Source organism: Lissotriton vulgaris, chromosome 8 (genome assembly GCF_964263255.1).
Source record: "Lissotriton vulgaris chromosome 8, aLisVul1.2, whole genome shotgun sequence".
NCBI classification, from domain to species: Eukaryota; Metazoa; Chordata; class Amphibia; order Caudata; family Salamandridae; genus Lissotriton; species Lissotriton vulgaris.
This window is the reverse complement of record NC_141696.1, coordinates 529,277,888-529,297,088: the sequence shown is the minus strand read 5'-3', so window position 1 is coordinate 529,297,088 and position 19,201 is coordinate 529,277,888. Positions and strand designations below refer to the sequence as shown.

Here is a 19,201-nt window from a genome sequence, read left to right as displayed (position 1 = left end):
AATGGCTCTTCCGTTCCACGTGGCCCAGCCACCACTGCATCTCTTCTCTCACCTCTTGGGTCAACGGAACCAAGTCTGTGTAAGAGAGGCCTTTCTGTAAATGTTGGATTTTCAGTCTCTGCAATGCTCTGCAGTGGTCCCAGGAAGATCGCCTGAATGGACGACGCTAATAGGCCCACTATTCTTGCAGTAACTCAGAGAGACACCTGCTGCTTGCTGAGAAGTGACATAATCTTTTTCCTGAGATCCTTCAGCTTCGATTTGGGGAGACTCAATTGTGCCGACTGGGAGTCTATCACAAACCCCAGAAAGTCCTTAACCTGCGCCGGAATCAATGCAGATTTGGCGTGATTGATCACAAAACCCAGACTATGCAATAGGGACATTGTCATTTGAAGATGTTGAGCTACCAACTCCGGGCTGTGCGCCATGATTAGGATGTCGTCCAGATAAATAATCATGCGCACCCCCTGCTCCCGCAGGTGGCCCACAACCGGCTTCATTACCTTGGTGAAGCACCAAGGAGCCAAGGAAAAGCCGGAAAGGAAGGACCGAATACTCGTACCACCGACCTTACCATTGAAATTGCAGGAAACGGCGGTGTGCAGGAAAAATCGGAATGGACAGGTATGCATCTTTGAGATCTAACCTGACCATCCAGTCCCCATGTTTCTGTAGATCCACCAGAAGGGGGATCGCTTCCATTTTGAAATGTTGATAAATGAGGTACTGATTGAACTACCTCAAATTCAAAACTAGTCTATGTCCGCCACCTTTCTTTTGGACTAGAAAGACATTACTGCAAAAGCCGCGAGGCCTGCCGTCGCAAGGCGTAATCGCGTGTTTCTGCAGCAATTCTGCTATTTCGGAGTCTATAAAATTGCACTGTAGTTGGGAAAAAGGGAGAGGTTTGGGTAAACTGCCCTGACGTGGCGTGCTGTAGAACTCCAGATGGAAACCCTGAACCGTCTGAACTACCCATGCATCTTGCGTTATGATACGCCAATTGTGAACAAAGGACTGAGTCCGACCCCCCAATGGAAGTAGAGATACATCTGATACGCTTACCTGAGGAATTCTGTGCCTGGAAACCGCCTCTGTTTCCACCGCCGTGGAAAAGCCCTCTGTTGAAACGTCTACGAGTGGGGTAGAAGGTGCCCCCTCTTGTTGAGTCCCATTCTCCTCGTCCACGAACATAGTCACCTCTGGGGGACCTTGGGTGTATCCACGGCCTGACGAGCGTCTCCTGCCTCGTCCAGCCCTGTTAAAAAGGCCTTGATGGAAAACTTGCTTAATACCTGACTGTGCCTTATCCAGGGAGATGAATGTCCCCACATATTTTGAAACATCCTTTACGAAGCGGTCCACGAAGAGATTACCTTCGGCTAGGGGCCCTGGTTCCGCCGCAGCAAGATCCATAAGGTTGGTGTCCTTTGACATCAGCAAGGACTTGCGCCTTTTGGTGTATATGGCGCAATTTGCATTGCCTAAAAGGCAAATGGCCCTCTGGGTCCAACCTGCTAATATGTCCGGGTCAATTGGGGTTGGCGCCTCCTTGGCCACCAATGCCATTTCTAGAATTTTCGCCAGCGGACCCACAACATCAAGAAGTTTATCTTGACACCCACGGCAGGCGCGGTTGATCCGCTTCTTGGGATCCTTAGCAAATTTCTTTAGAAAAGTGAGAAGACTAACGTCTATTTCTGGGGTCTCTGCCAAATTATCCAGAACCTCAGGCCGAGGACATTCGGACCTGAGGCGATTACGAACCTCCTTGTCAAAACCTTTGCGAAGGTTCTCATGAAGATATTCAGTGACTTCCGGTGCCGGAGACCAATCGAAGGATCTGGGGTGCACGATGTCACTAGGGATGAAGGTGAACTGGGTGTTGGGCGCACTTTCAGGGACGACAGGAGCCGCCGTCTTTGCTTTCTTCATCCGAAGTCGTAGTGTCCGTATCGGTATTGGTTGTATCGGTATTGGGGTAAACTTTTTGTTTACTCTTTGCTTTGCCGCCAACAGAATATCCATGTTCTCCCGAGGGAGGGGGAGGTAGATCGCTTAAAGCGCTGGCATGCGGCCATTAACTTCCCTGCGATTCGCCTGTAGTTGGTGGAGTGGTTTTCCTTTTTTCTTTGGTGAAACTATGCCTTTTTGCAAAGCTCTCTAGCTGCTTAGTGATGGGTTTAAGCGCAGCAGCTAGAGCTTGTTGCACAGTGTTAGGAACTGTGCTCTCAATAGCCTTATTGACTGACGATTGGACGGAAGCGTCCAAGACCTCCACAATAGTATCCTCAAGTACAGTCTCTTGCTGACCTTCATAATACACCTCCTCTGTGCCATCTTCATATGTCACTCAGTCATCCATTATATTCCAACGACTGTGGTGTACTAATCAGATAAAACACTATAAAACCCTCCGCATAAAATAATTCTAGTATCAATAAGGAGTAAGGGGCGGGGGGCAGCCCCGTAGCACACAACCACTGATGGCTAAAGTTAGTACAATGCACCTTCAGCAAAGCTGTAATCAACTGTTCTTGCAACCCCAATGAGGTGTCTGAGCCAAAGAACTTTCCAGGAGCGTGTGCTCATTCCAAAAGGCAGATATTAACCCTTTCGATGCTGATGACGAGCTCAGCTCGTCATGATGCACAGTTGAGCTGTGCTGATGACGAGCTGAGCTCGTCATAAATAAAGTAAAACAGCAATTTCCAGCACACAGCGGGAAAACGCCTAGCAGCCAAGGTGTTAATTGCAGCCCACTCAGGCATCACCTCCACCAACTATTTCTCCTAAGAAAAACGGGGCTCTAATGACTCTTGGCATGAGCCCGACGTGCGCAGCCCAACGTGAGCCCAAAACCAGCCCAATGGGATCGTTTGAGCTGTGAACGCCCGCCGTGAACCACCCGGCTCAAGCGTCCCGTTCGGCAATTAGGGGAGCCAGAGCGCTTCAGCGCTGATCACGCGGCCAAAGGATAAACGGCTCAGGAGACTGCGGTACGCGGTCCGGTACTCAGGGCAATAGAGCGCTTGACAAAGGCCACAAAGCAGGACCCAGCAACGCTGGAAATTTCAGGACAAAGTCCCGTCACTACGCGCACTAAGCCCTGTAAACAAATAAAACTTCCCCAAGCTGAAAGGTAGAATATCGGGCAAGATAAAACCGCAAACAAGGCAGCGGGTAAGATTAACAAAAGGTATTACACAACCATAAAGTCTAAGTCAAGCAAAAAAAAGCATATACTGTTCATTAAATCCACTAAACATTTAACATATGTGGAGCAATAGATGGGCACTTATCTCTTCCTGTGAGCAGCAAAGAAAGAGGATGATGGGATTGGACTTAGGGCTCTTATTGAGGGCCAAGGAGGCGTTACCATTGCAAAGACTAATGGGCAATGTAGTTTGTTAAAACTAATTGAAGATTTTTATTGGCTGCTGTGTTTAAAACTGTAAAGAAAGGGATAGCATAATCTGAAGCCTCCGGTCCTGTAATAGAATCCGAAGTCCTCTCCCTTCTGAGCAGCCCCAGGTTTGGTGATCCGTCTCTGCTCTGACACTGGAAGACGTGCTCCCTCACAGCCTGCACCCGAGGGCTGCTTCTAGATTAGAATTGGACTGAGGCATGAGTCTTCTGTAACTGGACTGAGGCATGAGTCTTCTGAAACTGGACTGAGGCATAACTTCTGTAACTGGACTGAGGCATGAGTCTTCCTGATATGGGGGGTGGATGTTGCTTTTACTTGGCTGAAGAGACGTCTGACGATCTGCTGGAGTACATGCATGCAGGAGGTCCCCAAAATAAATAAAATGGCGGTTGTTTTCCTCTGTTTATCCAGGTTTTTTCATTTCTGTCAAATTTTTCCCAAGACCTAGGTTATTGTTCAATATTGTTTTAGCATCCATTTCTTTCCATAATCAGGTGCGTGAGTGTAAAGAAAGTCATTTTTATTATCTCTCTGATTTTAGAATTGAGTATACATGTATTTGTATAACTATTTGAGTATAATTAAATGTAGCTCCTTTATTATGCAACTATAGGACTAACCTAAGCATATGCAGATGTATGCTTATGCAGATACAGAAGAGAGTGCAGATATGGGCTGCCTTAGCTTGAAATCACTTGCTCAACGGTCCACTTATGAGAAATGTCCTAGTTTTTGTCTTGCTACTCTTGGTGACTTGAACCTAACTTCTTTCAAATAACAGCCATTGTCCTGATCGCCTCGTTTACCTGATCCTTTGCAACATGGCTGATAAACAGTGTGACTTGTCCAGCATCAAATATGCAAAAGTCGTCTCCTCCAATTTCAGGAATCTAAGCATTAGATATGCAGATGTCTTCACAGTAGAATTCTCCGCTAACACCATGTAATTCTCGGGAAAATAGCTGATTCCAGGTTCTTGAAAATGATTTGACCCATGCTCTGAATGTAGCTACACCCCTCTGTATTGCAATTCAACGTCTCAAAACGCTACGACTAACAAATGGTTCAGCAATGACTTATCTTTCAGTGGCGGCTGGCACAGATATAAGGTGGTGAGGCGGAGGGTGTGAGGGCAGGAGGACTGGGGTACAGAAAATAAAAATAAGACATCTCCTCATGTGTTTTGTTTCTCTTCCTTCGTATCTTCGCGTCACCCCTCCGCTGGGTCGGAACAGAAAGCACCCAGGCTCCCCCGCCCAATCACTCTGCTGCAATCCCATGGTTCGGCACTCAGCCAGGAAATTGGAACCTGGGCATGTTCTCCCCCGAGGCTGTAATGCAGCCTGGATGGAGAACATGCAAAATGCGCATAACTGTATGGTCAGCCCAAGAGGACTGGCCAAACAGTCTTTGCGCACTTACAGAGTGTCCACCACTCCTCCCGCCTGCTCTGAGAGCAGAGCAGACCTTCCCTGAAACGGCGCTGTAGGAGGAACAAATAAAATGATAATAACGAGTTATTCTAATTTTATTCTAATTGTATTCTTCCTTTACGTACACTGCTGAAAGCAGTGGGGCGACGCTCCTCTGTATGAAATTCAAATCCATCTGTGACTGCAAATCCTTTTTTATAACCACGGCTAAAAGTTCAGCACACACAGAACCACATACCCCACTCCTAAGTGTGATTATCACGGCCAGTAATTCCAATGAACTGTTCCTCAACTTGAGAGAGTTCATTCTCCTGAACCTAACTTCACCTTCACCACAACTCTGGGAAGGCTGAGTGCAGGACTTTCAGTCAAGAACTGAACCCTCAGAGCCAGCACTGTAATACTCCTTGAACATCCTAATTTCCCTCGCTACTCTCCGGTTTCACAGTTGTCCCCGTATAATACATGGTTGAGTCCGTGTAGTCCTCCAGCACACTAGTGGCTAGTTATGACATCTGGAGCTGAAGAGCAACTAAGGTTAACCTGTTGATTATTGTGCTCGCTTAACCTAACTAGTTCATATTTTTCTCGGCCATAGTGGAAGTCTGCAGCAATGTCAGTGTGGAATCTGAAGAAGGTGGTGCACAACCAGAATGAGGTGGTTTATTAACAAGACATTCTCAGGGCCTCCAAGTGACTTCCAGAAATAACTCAAATAGCAGAACTCTTGCATAACAGCTACAAAACTATGCAAGTTACAAAGGGACTTTCTTCAGAGTGCAGAACATTGGAAAAGAGGGTAAATAAAATTGTGTTGCGCGTACACATACACTAGTCAACATACATATACGTTTTCAGACACAGACTACATAACAACGCTCACAAACTCTTTTCAGCAAACCGGAAGAAAAATAATGACAGGAAACACTCACTTTGCCAACTTCATTAAAAATGCAACATACGTGGAGTGTATATTACGCTATTTACACCTCAATGTGATCTCTACTGGACGAATCTTGACCCAGAGCCATGGCCCTCAGAATGGCAACTCAGCAATTTTAGTATCTTTGGCCACTACACTGACACTAATGACGTTTGTCATTTTAATTATGTGCTTACTGTATTTCGATCTTCCTTTATATACCAATGAGGACACCGGATTATCATTCAAACATTCTAAAAAATTTAATGAGGAACCAACTTCCTGTTGAAATCCAAAGCAATTTGTGAACGCACTTGTTTTCCCCCGTACCCTTTCACCAGTTATGGATTTCACAATATTGACCTCCTTTTCCTCTGTCTTATTTTGCTTTAACCATAAAGGGACAATTTTTGAACCAGGAATGCTTCCCTTCCACCGCTAAAAAACACTCATTCCAGTGACTGAATGCAGAATGAACCCTTTCTTCCATATTTTTTCCCCAAGAACGTCAAACCATGAGATCATACCTCCAGAGTAACTTACATGTACTCTTTTAGGACACCCATCAAAATACTCTACATGCTCTCACATTTGGGATCATACAAGATTGATGATATATGGGTAATGTTATATTCCCATAAAAAGGCATTCCAAATTAACTCGACAAGTCCATCAATCAATTAATAATCAGAATTTGTGAAGCGCACTACTCACCCGTGAGGGTCTCAAGGCGCTGGGTGTGGGGAGGGGGGGGACAAGCAGATCCATCTCATCCGAAGAACCAGGTCTGGATTTAGCTGCGATGTAGGAATAGGCTCGCCCTCCCGCTTTGGCTCTGCGGATGCGTGGGATTTCAGCCAGGGCAAAATCGGCGGAGCGGAGGCTACTCTTGGATGTGTAGAAGGAGATTCTTTCGTTGAGGTGTTGGGGTCTGGTGTTGTGGAGGGATTTGTAGGCGTGAGTGAGGAGCTTTAAGGTCACTCTCTTTTTGACAGGGAGCCAGTGGAGTTCTCGTAGGTTCTGGGTGATGTGGTGTTGTCGTGAGACGCCGAGGACAAGTCTGGCTGCTTCGTCCTGGATGATCTGGATTTTGAGGAGAAGATATTTGTTTATTCCAGCGTAGGGTGCATTTCAGTAGTCCAGACTGCTGGTTATGTGTGTGTGGGTGACGGTCTCTCTGAATTCGGGGGAGATCCATTTGAAGGTCTTTCGGAGGATGCAGAGGGTGTTGAAGCACGTGGAAGATACATCATTGATCTTTCGGTTCATTGTAAGAGAGGAGTGAAGTATGATGCCAAGATTGGGGGCGTGGTCTGTGGGTGTGGAAGGGTTGTCGAGGGCGGTGGGCCACCAGGTGTTGTCCCATGTGGAAGGGGTGAATCTGAGGACATTTTCTCTGAGTTGACCTTTTAGGCAGCTGCTGCTCACTCAGGAGGCAACATCTTTCATTCCTTCCTGGAAGCTGTGTCTGGTGATGTTGGGTTCTTTGGTGAGTGAGAGGATGAGCTGGGTGTTGTCTGTGTAGGATACTATGCTGAGTCCGTGTCTACTGACGATGATGGCGAGAGGAACGATGTAGACGTTGAAGAGGGTGGGCCTGAGTGAGGATCCTTGGGGTACTCCGCAGCTGATCCCTGTGGGTTCGGAGAGGAAGCTCAGGAGTACGATTCATTGGGTTCGGCCGGTGAGGAAGGAGCGGATCCAGTCTCCCATCTCCAACCCTGTACCCGAGCATCCACATCTTATGAGCCTACCTGTAGCTAAGTGAAGAGAAGCAGGGACAATTGGTGACCTTGTATGGTCCTGCTGTTGATAGGAAATCGGCTGAAGATCATGCCATTGATTTGCATTCAAGCAGAAGGCTCAGAGTATAGGACCTCAGGTCAGGTCTTTGGGCTAATTTTCATCCCTCTCCCACCCCTCCTGAACTCATTTTTAGGAATATGTGAAGTTGTACACCAGGTCTAGTACTTAGACAGCCACCCCGGATCCTTTTGTCCATGTGAATAGATTCGAACCGTTAAGGGGCCTAGCTGATATTATTGACATCTTCAGCGGATCCCAACGGAAGTTGAATTCAAAGAGACAGGGGATATTTATTCTATGCTTGTTGACTCTCAAGCAGGGACTACAGATATAGTCAGGGGGTAAATCAATGGCCAGTGCCACAAGGTGCACTGTAGGTTAAGCATTGATTAAAGAAATCCAGATAGCATTTGTTCATTCTGATCCCTGTTTTATCATGGAATATAGCGGGCATCAATTCAAAGCTGAGTAATGATGATTGGGTAGCATTTGTTTCTAGATATGAGTTAATCTGCTTTCAGGAGTCAATGTTCTGATTTGTTACCTTTGCCTCAAATTGTAAAGCGCTCTGATATCCTTCGGGATCAGGTTTGCGCTAAATAAATAAATAAATAAGGGCAGTTCCATGAATGCCGGCATTGTGGAGTCTAAGACACACAATTATAGCAAGAAGTGTGCAATGGAGACGGTGTTGAAGGCTGCTGAGAGGTCTAGTATGATGAGGGCAGCCATGTGGCCTTGGTCAAGGATGGTGCGGATGTCGTCCTTGGCGGCTAGGAGGGCGGTCATACTGGTTTCATCAGGTTTCAGGTCCATCATACTGGTTTCCTAGAAAACTTCCTTATAAAATACTTCCATCAACATTCCTCGCCCACCTAAGAAATTATGCCCGCCACAAAATTAAATACAAGCCTCTTAGATGATAATCTGGGCCCACCAAAACGGCACCTCATGACAGGGCATTAAAAGGTCCATAAATGTAAAAGCAACTACATGCCAGTTATGTTTAGGCTTTTGTACTGGTACTATCAGCACTGGTTAATCCTTTTAGCATTTCTAGCACACCATTTTCACACTGCCATCTATATATTATAACATTGGAATGTTGAGTGCTTCATTTAAAACAATGAGTGCTCCAGGCTTTCGAAGCCTGGAGCATCACCATTCCATAGTTCAACAAAGGCCTCATGGAACCCAAGGGGATTTCAACCCTCTCGGGCTCTGTGAGGCCTTTGTTTTACAAATTAGAACATTCTGCCCTCTAGGGGCGGAATGTTCTTAGAGCCCACCATAGCGGTGTCTACCAGCCATTAAAGGCCAGCCGCCTTCGGCTCGGGCCTTTAATAGCTGGTAGAGCCTGCTACAGTGGGCTCTAAATCTATATTATCCTCTGAATCCATTCCTGGCAACCACATAGTAACCACTACATAGAAGACATGCAATTATGTGTGTGATGTAAGGATAAAACAAGGGTAATCCGGATGTGCCAATCAAGGAGCAAGGGTCGCGGAATCAAATTGCAAAAAACAGTGGTTCACACTGGACTCTTTAAAGCAATTCTGTTTAAAGTAGATAGACCTAAAAGGTACAGTGTATATTGTAATTGGTCCCACAATAAGACGACATGTTCTCCAGCACAGAAATTACTTTGTTATAGCAATATTACTTTTATTTAAATCTATTTCAAAGTAGATTGAAGTGCTGAAATAAAGATCACACAGTTTGGTAAACGTGCAACGCTGAAGTTTGTATACAATAAAAGCAATATTACTCTAGACTCAGTTATTTCAGAGAAAACACAAGAGGGTCTAGTTATTTAAAACGTCAATTACGTTGCAGTCTCATTAGGAGTAGGAGGTCTTCATCAGGATGGAAAAGCAGCCAGAGCACTTCTAATAGATGAGACAATATGTTTCCTGGCAGTAAATGCATTTGCATAGTCCCAAGGAACCCAAACCTGCTACTGAGTTGTTATAGAGAGTCAAGTAAACTAAATGAATAGGCCATCATCTGGATACAATCACAGTGAAAGCATGTGAATCATTCATGAGAACACATTAATACTTACAGAATAGTATTTACGCTTGAGTACGAACAGCAAGCAAGCGTAATTGGATCCCATCCAGAATAAGGGTGTCTGTAAACCATGGGGCACTATTCAGCCGAGGAAGTCATTGTGAGAAGTTGGCCTGGTATATAATGCTCACTAATTCTAGTGATCACTTAGTACCATGCCAAGCAACCCTTATGATGATTGGTTGTAATTCAACCTTGTAGACCAGTTATCCTAGTGGTAACGTGGACAAAGCAGTCTTAGGCTAAACTCTGAAAGGCATGTGAAGCCAGCTGTATTACCATACACAACCCCCTTGAATACCAAATGAAAGGACACCACACAGATATATATTGAAAATATATATTGATTTATTAACTAAAAGTATCCCCTGGACTCTTTATGAGCACCGAAGCACAAGCGTTAAACACAAGACAGTTTAAAATACACAAAAGTTGCACAATATGGATGAGCCCTAGGGGCCACCTAAACCATATACTAAGAAAGTGGTATAAGAGATACCAAACGGAAAGGGAACAGGCCTAGGGCCCTGGGAATCGCTGGAGCTATTCGAGACTAGCAGTGACTAAGTCGGGAAAGGCCCGCGGGACTCGGGTGCAGTGTTCAAAGTGCACGCACTTTCCAATATAAAGTCTATGGTGCGTAAAAAGTACAAAGTTAGATAGTTTGGAACCTTCCGAGTGACCTAGAACGCTGAAACTTAAGACACAGGCCCTTGAGATGTGTACCAGTGTAGGAACACTGGCGGAGCTGAGTTACCTCACCCACAGGAAGCGGGTGCACAGGGTCGAAGTAGTGTCGGGTTTCGTCACGCTGGTCGATGGTGTTTGAAGCTGAAGATGCTGCAGGCGACTCGATGTGAAGGGTTCCGGTGGATCCAAGGGTGGATCTGAAGATGTGAAGACCTGAAAGCAGAGGGGACAATGTTCAAAGTCACTAGCCAGTGACTACCGTGGAACCAGATTGGAACCAGGCGATGTCGGGTGCAAACAGGCGTTGTCGTGTAGCTTCTCTCTGCAGCCACGTGGACACCGGGGGTCGAGGACGTCCAGGAGTCGGTCACGAGCTGTCCCACGTAGGCTTCTCGCTGTTGGCGGTGTCGGCAACTTGATCGGAGCAAACAGGCCTTGGCTAATGCAAGCCACGCAGAAGATGAAAGATGCTTGTTACTCGGACCAGCAAGGTCGGAGCAGGGGCTCCTTTTTACAGGAGCGAGGGCAAGTCTGGAGCAACCAGACCCGCAGTGTAGTTCGTCGGTTTCGTCGCCAAGATGGCCGCTGGCCGCGTGGCTAGTGGCCGGGATGGCGCGTCAAGTGGCACAATGCAAAAGGGCCCCACGCAGATCGTGGAGATGCTGGGGGGCTGATCTTCGGTGCAAGGGCTGCTCGGTGATGGGGGTTCTCAGTCCCCAAAGCACAACGTCGAGGATGCCTCAGATGCTGCGCAGTCAGCTTTTCGAGTGTCTTCCAAGATGTCCGGTCCCACGTCACTCGGTGCCTCCACAGGTCCCTTCTTTGCAGGGACTGTGGATCGGGCTGTGAGAGGTCTGGGAGTCTGGGTCTTGTCAGGCTCTGGGCTCGGGCTCCGGCGGGAGGCGGCAGCAAAGCAGACGTCGAGTTGCTGGTTGGTGCCTGTGTTCACAGAGTGGCCACTCCTAGGCCACAAGGGATATTCTCTTCAGTCTTCTGAGCAGCAGAATGTCGAAGTCCAGTCTTCTTCTTTGTGTAAAGTTGATTCAGGATGATCCACTGTTCAATGGCACTGCTCCCACTCTTATTCCCAATCTGAGGGGTGGATCACCTACTAGGTCCCTCTTCTGGGAGGAACCAGGAAGCGGGGCGGTTACACCCCCTTTCCTTTGTCCAGCTCCTCGCCAGGCCTGGGTCTGGAAAGTCCCAGGACCGGTTTGGACTGGCTTATGCACGGGGACACCTTGTGTGCCCCGGGCATGTCTCAATCTATTCAGCCCTGTCCTACCCAATACACAAAACCTTGTCTGGGGTGGTGCTCGCACCTCCCAAGGCAGGAAACCCTTTGTCCAGGCCACCATCTGCCGAGTTTCGGTCAGCAGCAGGAGGCCAGACTCGTGTCTGTGGTGGCAGCATCCATTTTGTGATGCTGAGGCTCTGGTTAACTTTAACCGGGGTTAAGGCTACACACATGTCGTGTCCCTCTAGAAGGGTGGAATGCTATCCCCGTTGACAGAACTGTCGAGGGGATAGTATTCCAATTCGTATGACACCTTACTCAACATGTTTTGATAAAGCCAAACCAAAGATAGCATATAACCGCGAGGATTATAATGCACTTAAGAGTATATGGTATGGCAATATCCCGGAACAGCTTAGGGAGTGGTTCCCGACAGCTTGCAGACAGGCTCAGCTCATGCTAGAGCACCATCTCACATATTTCCACGCACTCTGCCTCCAGGATTGATGAGGCCTTCCATAGGAGTGGCTGATAGGAACATATGTGTCCAGTTTAGGGTTAGATATAGGGATACTATATCTAAGTAAGAGGCGATTACGCCAACTTACCCCAGCTGAGTGATCAGCCAGTTGTGTCAAATATGGAGGCCAGGCCAGGGGTGGCACAATATATGCTGCAGCCCCTGGTAGGCCTTGGATGCACCTATGCCCTGGGTACCTATGGTACACTATTACAGGGGCCAACAAGGTGAACCAGTTCCAATTCGTAATGCACCTAGAGTGCATTGGCAGTAATTTAGAGAGAGAACAGCAGGCTGTGGGTCTGATTAGCAGGCCCACAGCCACATTAAGTCATAAACCAGTGAAGCAAAAAGCAAAAATTTGGGGTGACCATAGGATAGCAGACCCTACTCTCCTACAGTCAGAAACACATTTGCTTCTACTGGAGGGGATTGTGATGCCTTAGAGGGGGTGCCTGTATAAATCAAACCCATTGGCGCAGACTAATCCTCATGAAGGGAAGCCCATGAGTGTGGAAGTGTTACTCAGTCAGTACAAGTGTATTCTCACCCGTGATTCACATGCTTTCACCCTGTTTGTATCTTGTGGAGAGTGTATTAATTTAGTTCTTTGCCTTTTTATAGCAACCCAGTGTTTTTATTTGGTTTCTGGGCACTACTCACCTTTGTATAACCTCATGGGACATATTACCCCATCCTATGTAAGTGCTCTGATTGCATGTATTTGCCCTGATGAAAATCTCATATTCATAAACACGTTGTATAGCTGTTGTGGCAGGTGGTCCTGCAGCGGTCTGATAGCGGCTGCTGGTATGCTTATAGAAGAGCCTAAAATACAGACCGCCGCCCTCAGCGCGCTGACTGCACCTTCCTGCCTGGTGTGGCATACATGCCACACCATGCCGAAAATGGGAATACAAATCCAGGGGGCCACTACATCTCCCATCCCCCCAGGCCCAGGTGCAGCAGGAGTTGCCTCTCGGCCAGCCTTTTCATGACAGGCTCCCCGCCATGAAATGGGAAGTGGACAGGCAACTTATAATATGCTTGGCGGTGCCACAGCGGCCCCACCTGTATATTTCTGCCCCTGTCAGCACTGTGTCCGCCGCATGGGAACCTTGTTCCCAGCGGTCTTGTGGCGGTCCTACCGCCACACTCAAAATACTGTGGGCAGACCCGCAGTGTGGTGGTGGTCAGACCACCTGCACGAGTACGGCGGTCCACAGGAAAGCCGTACTCGTAATCAGGCCATTAATGACTAGTGGATCCTAATGCACTGCCTGAGGTGTTCAATAGGTATCCATCATGCAGTACTAATGGTTCACTTGCTTTCTCTCCTAGGTTGCATTTTATCAATTGCACGTTTCAGACTAGGTACTGGCTCATGTACACGAGGGACGATTCCCATGGATATCAAAATGAAAATGAAAAGCACAGGATGTATTCCCTTGGTCATTACTTTCAGCGCTCAATGCATTGCATGTTGAAGGAGAATTATTTAACGTTGGAGGAGGTTTTCTGAAAGTTGACTCTACAGTCCAATATGCTGCATTATTAACATGTAAATAACCTGTTTGACTGATAGTGGAACCTTGTGATTTTCCATTTCAGCTTGCACTGGATACACACTACTGGACTTGGATAAACCACTTTGTGATTTGGGGATCACTGCTGTTCTACATATTTTTTTCTCTACTCTGGGGAGGAATTATCTGGTAAGATTGTTTAAGCATGTTCTCTATGGTGGGAATTTTTAGAGTGCTCATTTTTCCGATGCTTCTTTACACTAACGTTCTGCTGGATCATTGTAAAGTGAGCTTCCATTTTGCAATTGGCTCTTTTCCTTTAGTTAAGGGCACTTCCCATCCTTCGGAAATCGAGAAAATGTTGGAAAGGTGGAACATCCTTATAGGAAGATTAAACCATCCCTAATTTGTAAAATATTATTTCTATAAGAAACTAGAGATGTCTCACTGGAGCAGGCAGCTGCAACTATATACCCTAGTTCACCTTTGCCGTGTTCTGTGCTGGCAATAACATCATCCTTGCCATTGCGGTTTTCGCAAAATATGGCCACATGCCTTACTAATATACAGTCAAAGGCATCTTCTAATAAGAAAAGTGGGTGAGGATGTCAGTGCCTTCTCATCAACCCATATACTACAACCCATATACCCTAATACTTCTCACTTTCTGGTGGTTAAACAGTGTTCTTTTTTTGCTGCTGTATAGTCAGAGTAAGATGGGCATGTCTATAGTCCACAGTCCTACTATCCTCTACATAGCATCCCAGTTGTATCCTTAAAGCTTTCCCCAGGCTGCTTCTGTTCAGACCATACCTAACATCCCTTCACCCATACCAGTAGATTGGAACAAGCAGACTGCCTATTTATTGGAGCACTCATAGCAGATCTCACCCTTTGTGGACAGTTAGTCTGCTGCTCAGACCACCCGGGGTCCCATTGTCGTCCTTTTCTTAGAGGATTTTTGAAACCAAATTGCTTCTTTTTCCATTAACAGAATTACTGCATTTGGGAGAACTGTTTTGGCAACGGATAAATTAGGGGCCTTCCGAAGCGCATCAACACATTTGACCTCTGTCCCGATTCAGCCCTTTCTGTCTGTACACCTCTGTTTCACAATTGCTTTGACACACGAAATGTGCATCACAGCACTGAAACCCAATGATGCCCATATAGAGATCAGATTTCTTACCCAATAGCAGGTTTCTTACCCAATAGCAGTTCAAAACAGCCGATATCTTTTTTTGGCGAATCTATGACAATTTGACTAGTGCCCCTTTACGGTAATTCTCATAATGGCAGATATCAATACAGCCTTTGACACAGTAAGCCACCTAACCCTTTGAGCAGGGTTCTCAAAACTCGGTCCTGGAAGGCTGTATCCATGCCACATCTTTAAGATAACTACATTTATATAAATGTGGGTAAGCTAAAAATCTGGCATGGACCTGGCCCTCCAGGACTGACTTTGGAGAACCCAGCTTTTGAGTCACCTGGTTCTGGATTTTTTTGTTTTGCTTTTCTCATAAGCCTCTTCTTTAATTGGAGACTTTTAAACTGGGGCTGTTAGCTGAAAATCCAGGAGTGGGTGACATTGACCCTGATGACAAGGGTCGTGTTCCAGCTAAGAAGAACCTAACATTGTAAACCAGGTGTTTGTGCTTTGCTTTGAGCAGTAGGTGCACAGTGAGTAGGGGGATTAAGTTAATCTTTATGGTTTTCCTTCCCCTTTTTACGCCTCCTAATTTGGATAATGACATGACTGTAGAATGAATCGCCTACCCCTGATATCGACCTCCAGAAAAGTCAGGACTTTTACTTTGGATGTCAAACCTATGTCCCTTGCCTGAGTGTTCATTTCTGTCTTGTGGTCTCTTCTCTCTAGGCCTTTCCTCAACTATCAGAGCATGTACTATGTCTTCATGCAAATGTTGTCTAGTGGTCCTGCCTGGCTGGGCATCATTCTCCTAATTATCATCAGCCTTCTTCCAGATGTGCTGAAGAAAGTCCTCTGTAGACAGTTATGTCCCACGTCAACAGAAAAAATTCAGGTAAAGTCCACGTTCCTGCCTCCAAATTATTTTTATATGTTAAAACCAAGACTCCTGTTTTTCAGATTTGTCCGCTTGGAGGAAGTCAAAGATGACGTGAAATGCTACTGAATATACTGACTGCCTGTAATGTTTAATTAATTTTAATAAGAAAGCTGTTGATCTAAGCGATAAAACTAATTTTTTTTTTTCCAAGGAACATGGTCCACTACAGCAGTTATCTGGTAAAGATGTCATGCTCTGCAGCATGGAGTTCTGGTAAAGCGAAAGTATAAACGTTGCTGACACAAAATCTTTCTACATCGCAGTTATTGATTCGGGGTCATTCACTTGGTAAAATCAAGATAACATTGCCCTCAAGGAGCCATCCTTTTTTTTGTTTAAAAAACCTACGAAGCAAAGGTGGCCGGATGGGACTGATTGCTCCTCTGACATTCCACTAGGTTGCTCCTTTCATAGAACAAAGGGGTAAGAGAGTGGTCCTTTCAGAATATAGGTTATATATAATGAATATTCTGATATGATCATTTTTTTCTCTGATCACTTAGAGCAGGGATCGCAAAGTAAGAAATTATGTTTTAGAAAATTGACGATTGGGCCTTGTGCGCCAGACCACATTCTACCCTCCCCAGACCTTCTTCACACAGACTGTCTGCCACACATCTTACTGCTCTGAAGTGACCGAAAGGCATTGTACAACAATTGTGCATACATGTTTTTTTACATTTCAGAGGTAAAAGCAAAAAAAGTATTCATGTGGCAGTAAAACTGGAATCCTGGATGGGGCATTAAAATGCAATCCTGTTGAACTATTTGAGATAGATAAAAACAAAATAGCCAGTCTCAGTGCCAGTATTTTAGGCAGGGGGCAGTGGTGGACTCTGCACATTTACATATGTACATACACTCACAAGTGCACACATAGGCATGCAGATGTGTGCAAGCAACGCACATAGCAGTGACAGCATTCAACGCTGTGTTTTTTAACTGCCTTTTTCTGGCTAACTTCTCCATGTGTTCTGCACAGGCTACACCTCTTTGTCGCAGTAATCTGAACCCATTGACAGTCTATTTGTCTTAAGTACCACTGAACTTCAACTGTGTATGGTTTGTAGGTCTCAACTATTATATTCCGCAAGGAATAAATAGACGAGAGTATTGTGGGCAAACCAAGCTCTGAAACCAGCGGATTTCGGACAGTTTGTGTGGCTTACTGAAGCGGAAAGCGCGTCCACATCAAAGCCATCAACCTCCCTCCCACAGGCATCCGAAGCTTCCCCCAGCGTGCGCTCGGCCTCAGGCATTTCTCCTCGACCCTAATTATTCACCCCTGCTGTTGCTGCCCACGGCCGGCCGTACTTTCACTTTCACGGCCGCCAGGCCGTGTCTAGCATTTCTCCTCCCCCACAGCAGGCTCTGCACGTTTACACTATCTGCAGGTCCCCTTCGGCAGGGTGCACAACAGACAATCCCCCTTATTTTTACACTTACCACACACAAAAAGACTTTCACGTCGGCGTTAACTTATTCCTCATCAAAATAAGTTACCTAGAAATAAATAATACTGCTGTCAAATTTGTTCCTCAGTTCCAAAGTCAGCATTAAGTCCACATCCTCTCCAAGAAACTCGATTTTTTACTACACATTTTAAATTCGCATACATTCCCTTCCGGATACAACTTAATTGGGCCCCAATGCCTTCACTGTGCTCCTATACAATCAGCAGCCTTTAGAGGGTTCAGCCCCTCATCAAACGGACAACGCTGCTACCTACATAATCAAAATATCTATGGGCAATTAAACTGAAAAGTCGCTGGAGTGCTTACTATTCGCACTTCTCCAGTGCTAGTGTTATGGTCTCGCACCACACCAACTTTTCTTTAGTTCGAACGATGAAGCGACAGCCGCCGGTCCAGACAAGTATAAATAAGGATCTCACAGATTTTAGGGCTAGTTTTTTTTTTGCATGCAACTGGCATAGCGCTCAATTGGCCATAAGACCGACATCTCCGCGCTTTTGTTTGTCCGCCCCCCACCCCTATCCGACTTGTTTCATTTCGCTAATGCTTGTTTTTAAAAAAATGCTCAACTGACATAGATGCAGCTACGGGCTTCCGTCAGTGCGGTGTCCTCCCCCACCATTACCTCATGTGCTATTGCGTTTTCCATCCACTACTTATATCTTGTTGATCTGGAGTCAAAGCACTCCTGTCTCGGTCCATCAGGCGGTTCAATAGGGACCTTTGCTGACAAAACAAGCAACCACCAAGAGACATCACTGACGGGGCGGGGTGAGCTCGTTAACCTGCAGACTGCGGAGATGCGCGCTGCCTTTCTTATGCAGCGTTTCTGTAATCTGTGATCTGTTTAGGATGGACTAGGATGAATACAGTATTCTATGCGAGTTCTCTCAGGCAAATGGCCCTCGCCCTCGCCCAGCACAGAGCGTGCATCGCTTGTCTGTTTTTATGGCGTGTTCCTTCTTTGATCTTTCCCCTTCCTTATTTTCCTCTTATCCCTTTGCATTTCCCTTTTGTTTGTTTCCCATTCTCCTTTTGCTCTAATTTCTTCTCCATTCCTTCTTTCATCTTTACCGATTTTGCTTTTATCTTTGGTGCCAATCCTGTGTATCAGTTGCGTAGAAAATCGCTATTTCTTGTTATTACCGCCCCCCCTACGCCCCCCATCAATTCGCAGCCCGATCAGTGCTCCCTTCACACCTCGCCATAGCCTTCTGCCCCAAAACGCTTGTATTGATCATCAAGGGTTCAAACTGTGTGATCCTGGACACATTGCCCACCCCTCCTTTGTCCCCGTTCTCTGGAAAAGGTGGGAGCGCTTAGAAGCAAGCTGTATACCCGTGTTAAGTGGCATATATGGAACTGGGCTGTTACATTGGCAGCTGCGGCTAGCGCCCCCCCTCCAACACCCCCACAGCACCCCCCATCCCAGATGTAAGTCTCCCGCGCCCAGTATTGGCTACTTTACATGTCTCTGCCTGTGAGTTCACTCCGTAGGGACCCAGGCTTACTTAGCCGGCATCTCAGGGCAAGGAAGGATGTGCGCTGCCACGTTGCCACCCACTACCCCCCCCCTCTCATATAACACGTGTAAATACTTGCCTGCGGATGGCCCTATCTTTGCCTTCCTATTTGCATACGGTGCGCTTGCAAGGACATTTCATACTCCCACAATTTAAATCATCCCTCAAGGTAGAGCTTTGTGAGTTTATCAGAAGGCTGGGAAAGGGTACCAGAATGCTACAATAGAAGTCAGACAACTCAGTGGGTCGAGTGCCTGCTACAGAGATCTGAGTAACCTGCAGGGGTAAGATTCGAATATAGACAGGGCCAACTTAGACTTTCATCCTTTGGAAGTTGATGATATAAGAGTTGTTAGATTTTACAATGGAAAAAAACCTTTGTTAGCAGGACTGCAACAATGGCAAGTTGTGCGGCAGCAGTGGCTCTATGAACGCACACTTTGTTGCTGTTACAACCACAGAAAGAC

The 19,201-nt window shown here is 46.3% G+C and overlaps 1 protein-coding gene across 3 annotated transcripts in view; it reads left to right on the top strand.

Annotated features, from left to right (window-relative positions):
• ATP11A (ATPase phospholipid transporting 11A) overlaps positions 1 to 19,201 on the top strand; it is a 941,588-nt gene that overhangs the window by 889,348 nt on the left and 33,039 nt on the right. For all 3 annotated transcript variants that reach the window (XM_086934336.1, XM_086934337.1, XM_086934338.1), the window contains exons 27-28: positions 13,729 to 13,832; positions 15,526 to 15,691. In XM_086934336.1, the coding sequence (XP_086790462.1) occupies positions 13,729 to 13,832; positions 15,526 to 15,691 (270 nt within the window). The remainder of the gene's footprint in view (positions 1 to 13,728; positions 13,833 to 15,525; positions 15,692 to 19,201) is intronic.